The 8043-nt window shown below is 41.5% G+C and overlaps 1 protein-coding gene across 1 annotated transcript in view; it reads right to left on the bottom strand.

Moving 5' to 3' along the window:
- Window positions 1–354: 354 nt before the first annotated feature.
- The window catches only part of Mcm9 (minichromosome maintenance 9 homologous recombination repair factor), an 80224-nt gene continuing 72535 nt past the window's right edge, over window positions 355–8043 (bottom strand). Inside the window, exons 11-13 of the mRNA XM_055599344.1 lie at window positions 6943–7025; window positions 6349–6494; window positions 355–3469 (exon numbers count right to left, since the gene is read on the bottom strand). Of these exons, the coding sequence (XP_055455319.1) occupies window positions 2011–3469; window positions 6349–6494; window positions 6943–7025 (1688 nt within the window). The 3' untranslated portion in view covers window positions 355–2010. The remainder of the gene's footprint in view (window positions 3470–6348; window positions 6495–6942; window positions 7026–8043) is intronic.

Raw genomic sequence — 8043 nt, 5'->3', positions numbered from 1 at the left:
GGCCCTCTGTGATAGGCTCCTGTCCTGTTCCCTGTCTTCTCCCTCTTTTGATGTCCATACCGTTTGCCTTTCTGAGTGAGGATTGAGCATCTTACCCAGGGTTCTCCTTCTTGATCAGCTTCTTTAGGTGTACAGATTTTAGTATGTTTATCCTATATTATATGTCTAATATCCACTTATAAGTGAGTATATACCATATGTGTCTTTCTGCTTCTGGGATACCTCACTCAGGATGATCTTTTCTAGTTCGAGGTGAAAGATTTTGAGACAGACTCTGCAAGAGAATGGGTGAATGTACTTATACATGCTTAGAGGTATATACTCCTTCCCACAAAGGAAAAAAAAAATCCCAGCTCCTTTTCTTTCTTCTTTATTTATAGGAAGTCTAGTGAAACCCAGGGAAAAATATAATGCTAGGGTACAAGGAATATATTCAGGATCATACTATACTTGACAGTTCTTAAATAGTTGCAGAAATACATTAATTAAAGCATAATCTTAATGTTTTTGAGTAGGTTTAAGTGAGTCTGAAAGTACTGCTTATATAAATGTTTTATGAGCTGTTTAAGGTATCCAAAGACTCCTAAGTGTTAAATCCGCCTGAACAGTTTAAAATGTTGTAGTAAGATAGTCAATTTGAGAATTAATTTTTAAATGCTCAAGAAGATTTGGCTTCATAAGTTTTTTTTCCTGTACGAGTTTCACAAAGTAAACATTAACAAATCACATACAGTTTTGAGTACTCTCATGTCCCAGAATCCTCCAGTTGATTCAGGAATCAGTCAAGGCTACAAATGCAAATGCTGAACACGTCTGTCAGGACAGAGCCCTAAGAGCTCCCTCTGGAATCCACAGAAAGCAGTTTAGAAGCACAAAGAAGAACACAGTTTGAGTCTTTGACTCCCATCAGACATGGAAATGTTTGGTTTTATTTTATTTTTACTTATATATTTAGTTTCGTGTAAGGGATTTAACCTGGGACTTCATAAACGCTAGATAAACACCTACTTCTGAGCCATATCTCAAGCCAAATTTGCTTCATTTTTTTAAAAAGACAAATAAATGACAACCTAGTAGAATCACATTTCCATGTTAATACTGATGTGGATGTGACTAAGTACCTCACTCGTTTTCTAACCACATGATTTAAGTTGCATTGAAGGTAGGCTCTGAGCATAAAAAAGAATCAAAGACGGGGAGGGAATACTGGCTAAAGGAAAAGAGACAAAGTCAGTACTGGAAGGCTACAGTGTGACTTTCCTTGAGGGTACCATGGAGGGAAAGCAAGCTTCTCAAAGATGGAAAAGGCTCAGTCTCTTTTAACCTGATGCATGAAAGTAAACACAAAGGTTCAAGAAAATCACATGATTCTGACCAGTTAATCCCAATGTTAATAAATACAACATTCAGTACATATTTGGTAGAAAATACAAAGCAAAACAGAAAACACTCATCTGCCTTGTTAGATTTATGAGTGCTACCTTCTTGCCATTTGGTCTGGATAAGTGAAAAAAGAAACTTAGAAAAGAACTTCTCTATTATAACCAAACCAAACCAAGCAATCAACCCAAACCCCAAAACAAAAAAACAATAAAAAAACAAAAACAAAACAATCAACCAAGCCCCCCAAAAGAAGAAGAACAACAACAAGAAGAAAAAAAGAACAAGAATAACAAGAACAACATCAATAAGCACAACAACAACAACAAGAAAAAGAAAAGAAAAAAAACAGAAACAGGTGGAAAACTAGAAATGCCCTGGGATGCAAATCATCGTTTTGAGAAATAAAGCCTTAATTCATTCATCCCAAGTGCTGGTATCACACTGACAAAAATTAATTATTTAGCATTCTAAGTCATGAGGATAACCATGGAATTGTGAACCCACAGGAAGCTGGGCTTCTGTATGGCACTTACTACCCATTATGGACACACCCATAACCACTGCACTACACTTTGGAGGCACTCAATTGAGCTGGGAAGACAGTTCTGACCAGAAAGCTTTTCATAATCATGGATTTTTCCTCATCTCTTCATCCCAGTCAAAATCTAATGCTTCATCATCGAGTTCTGATAGAGTGAAGAGGGACGGTGTGGAAAGATTCCCTCTCTTGGTGGGCTGCTGCAGCTGAAAAGACTGCCTTTGCTGGCCAAGCACCGGAGCTGTGCTTGCAGGAAGGCTGCAGCTTCTCTCCCTGTGGTCCTTCCTTTCAGGACAGAGGGGTTCTGATTTGGATTCCGGAGGAGGAGTGAAGGAGAAGTTTGCCAGTCTGGCTAATGTTCCAGCATGAACCCTGCTGCTTTTATTACTGCAGGAAACCCCTTCCTTTCTGGCTTTCTCATGTGCTGGATGAGAGTGCCCAGCTTGGTTCCCAAGCTCCAGTTCGGGCTGAACAACCCTTCTTTCAGGGCCCTGTTCCCTCTCCTCTCTTGGTCTATTACTCTCTGGTGGCTGCCTTGAGAGCTCCTTTGTCTCTCCCTGCAGCTGGCCAGAGCATCTGTCTCCTGAGGGAGATGTCAACTTTCCTGGGCCTTCCACAGGCACAGCTGCTTCTCTTCTTGTTCTTTGCTGGGGAATTTTCAAACTGTTGGTTGCTATTTTAGTAGAACTGAGAAGCACAGGGCTGCGGCATTCAGGGGAGTGGGTCAGTTTTGTTTTCTTTTTAAAAGTGAATTTGCCTAGTTTTGCAACTGGGGTTTGTGTAGTCTTGACACTTTCAAGTTCAGGCTCTCCCACCTGAGCAGATTTCTGTCTCTTTCTTTTGGGTGTTTCTGTTGTTTTCTCTGGCTCAGGAGAAGGAATGGATGGGGGAAAGGGAACTGTAGGTAGCAGTGATCGCACCCTGGTTGTACTTCTGTACAAGTTTTGAGACCCTTCCTTCTGCAGCTTGGGGAGCCTGTGGGGCACGTGAGTCAGTCCAGAGTCTGGTTCACCAGCCTGTCCTGCTATATCAGACACAACTGCTGCCAGTCTTGCCTTTGTATTCGTGACACTGTTCGACTGTAAGGGAGCATCCATGGCTCCCGATGGTAGAAGATGCCCAGCTTCTAATAATTTGCTCCTTTGCCCTGGCTCATGTTTCTCCTTGCCCTGAAATTTACTGTTGGAGATTTTCAAAGCCACATTTTCCTCAGTTGTTTTCAGATCAGGAGACACAATGGTGCTTTCTGGTTCAATCTCAGGAGTCGCCATGAGGTTAAACCAGTCTAAATCATCACCCCTGCCACCTTTAAGCTCAGACTGGTTCCTACTTGTTGGTCCACTAAGTGCTGGACCAGGTGGAGAGTCTCCATCAGGCCTCTCCGTGGGACTCACAGCTGGGGAGGAGTTGTACCAGTTACAGCTCTGTTCCTGCTGTGCTGAAGTTGCCAGCCTTGGCTTGTGCCTTGGATCATTTCTTGAGGAATCTGGAACTGCCTCTACGTCTAGTGACTGTGGCTGGCGTTGGTGCACACTGTCATTCTGTAACCTGGGCAGAGACAGATAAGGAAAACGTATTGAAAGGAAGAAAATCTACACCTACCTCTCATTTCTTTAGTCTCTAAGATGCCACCTGGAAGGTTTAAGAACAATACATTTCAAGTAAATATAAGTACAGTATTCTAGAACAGAGGAAATGACTCTGAATTTAGTGTTCTAGCAAGCATTTTCTTTGAACCTGAAACTGCAGTGAAACAAAGAAAATGAAACCAGAGTCTGAACTATGTTTTCAGCCCTTTACCCCACTTGACATTTTGAGGATCAGTGTAAAGTGCTGACTCATAAAACCAGGACATATGTCTGAGTCCTTGCAAAGAAGCTGGTACTGCTAAGTAACTGTTCGGTGGTCTCACTAGGCAGTTTGTGGATCAGAATTAAAGAGAAAGGCCAAGATGAAGATCGACAGCTCTGCCAAAGCAGGTACTGAGTTTCAGTGAGAACTGTCTTCCACAGGTGGGAAGAGTCTGCGGCTCCTCCATGCTATAGCTGCCACTGCCTGTCTGCCTTCATAAGTACAATAGATCCTCTGGGCGCTGTCCACCCTTCCTGCAAAGCCCATCAGGTTTCCTCAGAGGCACCAAGCAGCTCTCCAGCAGTCTGATGCAGTTTACCAGCTCTGAATGAAGGATCTACTCATGAAACCTACTCCAGTACTGGGCATATTAAAAGCTGAACACGCGCTAGAAGAACCACTTTCTAGCAGGAATTATAGTTCCCAAAGTAGGTCCTTTAGAAGCATCTTCTTAACTTAGAAATGTCGGCTCACTTTGCGAAATATACGACCCTGTTTCTATGTGCTAAATCTGAAAAGAAATTATACTCAAAAGCAGAGGAGAAAGTTATTCTACAATTCATGTGCAGCAACAGAAAAAAAGAATTAAAAATTTAAATTTAAATACATTAAAAAGTTAGTATATAGTTTTGGAAATTAAGATTACATTTCGTTTTATTATTAATTCATCACTTCTAGTTTTCATAACACACAAAGAATGTATATTACTTTTATGAGAGTAATTACTAATAATAAATGTAGATTACAAATGTGTCCCTCACAGGTTTAGAAACATCAAGGGAGTATTACGCTCACAGTCGATATTTCTGATTTGGGTTGCAACCAAACAGAAAAGCAAGTAGCTTTCAAAATTACCACCACAAAGCAGACATCTCAGTTGAGTGTCAGGGCGCTCACACAGTTATAGTTATATAAGGAATGCCTCAAAGCTCAGGGATTTCAGGAGCAGAATGGGTTGATCCTGTTATTTTAGTCTAGTTCTTGCTCAGGAATGAAATTCCTATATAAAATCTCTGCATCCTAAAACTAAGTGATATTTTTGACTTCTGATCTGAGTACACAGAATGGCCATCATTTGAGGTAGTTCTAGTAGTTACTAGCAAAATACTTTCTGGTAGAAAGTATGGGGAAAATATGAGTATTTTTGCTATGAGATCTATTAGGAAACTCTTTTCTAAAAGGCAGAACATATAGAGTAGTTGGGTTCTGTGATTTGATGAGATTGGCCTTTAGTTGGATCTTGAAGCTAATTCTCCCTTAGTGTGAGGCACCTGGTTCTCCTGCTTTGAGGATCAACATCACACAGTCTCCATGTTAAAGAAGCAACAGTAAAAAAGACTATTTAAGGCAGAACTCAGGTTTGCTTTTTGGATAGTCATATATACTTCCCCCATTCCATTCAGTCTAGGAGAGACGTTTTTTAGTAAGGGATAACTAATTCTGAATATCATATTCCTCTCTTCTTGAATCCAACACTTATCAGTTCTGGATAAGTGAACCAGTCAAAATGAGCAGAGTCTCCCAGGCAAAGCCGAGCTAAGCCCAACTGAAACTTGGAAGGATCAGCTACACCTCACCATACATGGCTCTGGGTCATAAAAGTAACTAGGGTCAAAGGAGATGGTGATTAATTTCACACAGTGCCAGTCTACCATAGCCTGATACCTGTTCCTAGTGAATAAAGCCAACCTTACTCCATTATCTAGGAGAAATGTGCTCAGGGTTGACAAATTAGAAAGAAAATGGTGCTGGAAGAAGCAAGAGAGTCAATGGAGTGGAGAAATGCCAAGGAAACATTCTCAAGGTCCGTCACCAATCCCAGTGTGGGCAGACACTCAGTTTCAACATGCACTCCACTCATTCTCTGACTTGGAGATAAAACAAATCACCCCTGGTGGGAAGTTATGAAGCCACCCTGACTGACCACAAAGGTGCCCGAATAGACAGGCAGGCTCGCCATTCTTACTCTTGTTTCTGAGGGGAAGATTCAAAGTCTAGCTTTACAGAGAGCCGTGCAGTTAGGGAACACTAAGTTTGGGCCAACTCTCTTTAGGTAAAAATTACATGTTTTAATTCATTTAACATATTACTCCCATGTCCTTTTCATGGCCATCATCCACATTTTCACAAATGATGATGTTTGAAACACTGCTCTGCCATTTCCAGGTTGTTTGACCCAGCCAACATGATATGAAGTACAGAGGCAGCCACCTCCTTTGAACCAGCCTGTGTTTCTAACTCCCCAAAAAATTAAGTGCTAAAATGGTGTGGGGGGTTGAAAAAGGTTCTCTCTGTGTAGCCTTGGCTGTCCTAGACTCACTTTGTAGACTAGGCTGGCCTTGAACTCAGAGATCTGCCTGTGTCTGCCACCCACAGTGCTGGGATTACAGGTGTGAGCCACTGTGCCTGGCTTTGTTTTTTGTTTGTTTGTTTTTGTTTTTAAGGCTCTGAGTTTATATAGCAATTGGTAACTGAAATGATGCCTGGTAGTTTTCTGCTAACTTTTTATTTCCCGTTTCACTAAATGCCAGAGAGGAAGCTTCCTCTATGTGCCTTCCTTTGTTTTCTCTCCTTACCTTTCAAGTCTTCTAAGCTCTTCCTGCAAGAGGCTATGGAGTCCCAGCTTTTCCAGAATGAGTTCACACTGCCTCCAGTACTGTGCCTGTGGGCTTTCAGGGAAGGAAGTGTGAAGAGCATTCACACCTCCTAGCAGTGCACCTCCCTGAGGAGCAAGAAAACAGCAGGACAGTCACAGATCAACTTGTACATGAGTAAGAACACACAGGGACCACTCGTCCCTGCTGGGGAAGACTAGCTCTCTACAACCTCAACTTGGCTATCACAATCCAAGTACCTTTACAAATTTCTATACCCTTTGCTACAGTGGGTGATCACTGTGCCAGGAAGCCACCTGTCACTATTGAACACATGAACTCCCCTAGGCTTTCTGAGAAGGAAAAATACTGAGACCTGCTTCTTCCCATGTATAGGCAAAGGCAATGGCAAGGGCAGAGTGACAGTCTCCATGCACAACAGCTCCCTTCTTTTAAACGACTGCTTTTGGCTCTTTCCAGGATGTACAAGGTACAGAATTTGATCATTTTACAGGTTAAAAGCATGCCATTTTAAAAAGAGCTTGTAATTAGGGTGAACATTAGGAACAAAATTACCTGCATCGAGGACTCCATCACTGACACCACTGTAATAGCATCTTCTAGAGTCACGGTATTTCGAAACATCAGGCGAGCATGAGCTAAGATAGCAAGACACTCAGGATTACCCGAGGTGATAAAAGTAATCCTTTGACTTCTCCACCCTCTAAACTTGCATTTTATAGATGAGCTAAATTAATCATCAGTTAATTGTACTAGGACAGGCAACTACTTTCAAAGTAGTTTCTCCAATAAGAGGCCTAACCCTTCATAATCCACATAATTTTGTGTATTTATATGAGAAAATTCTAGAGTCTAGCAAAAAAAAATGACACTGTATAAACATCCATTTAATATTCATAAACCTTTATTCTCCATTTTTTACTCTCATATAAATACATGAAATTAAAACTCATTTCTCATCCCTGATACCTCTTTTATCTATGATTTACGAGGTTTTTAAGGCACCAATCTAGCAAGCAAGAATTTTTATATATTTCTTGCCAGACTATTAGGTATAAATCCTTGAATAAAATGAGGTTCATTTGTTTTAAGGCATTTTTATTAGGGCTACAGGATTTCATGATATGATACATTCATGTGAACGTTAATAATCTGAACACGGGTAAAATATAAGTGCTCCCCAGACCTTTAACAGAGCTTGCAGAGCCTGTCCTCCTACTTTACCCCCTTGCTGTGATTCAGCTTTCCTCCCTCACCCCACCCTTACTGTCACCTGCCTATTACAGATAGCAACACTCTCTACCTGGGAACCAGTGGCCACACTGGGCTGGGATTCAGGTAGGCAATTTTCATTCTCTCTCCCTGTTCTCCATTACAACCTCTCTAGTCTTACCCCTGGCCCATGCTGCAGAATGCTTGTAGAGACCTATCCTCACACGTTCCTGAAGTCTCAAATCCTAGCCCACCTTTATTACTCTCTGCCACCCACCTGCACAAGTTCCCCCTATTAATCAACCCACAGACAACACACTTTCCTAAGATGCAGAGAGGCCAACAGAAAACAAGGAAAAGAACACCCACTCCATAAAGATAAGATCAGGTATCAACAGCTAGAATCACAATCATGCCAGTCCAGGATGCCTAGACATCAGCACA

This window comes from Psammomys obesus, unplaced genomic scaffold (assembly GCF_907164565.1).
Source record: "Psammomys obesus unplaced genomic scaffold, mPsaObe1.curated_primary_1811, whole genome shotgun sequence".
NCBI classification, from domain to species: domain Eukaryota; kingdom Metazoa; phylum Chordata; class Mammalia; order Rodentia; family Muridae; genus Psammomys; species Psammomys obesus.
Note: the sequence above shows the minus strand (reverse complement) of the source record. Positions and strands in the feature narration are given on the sequence as shown.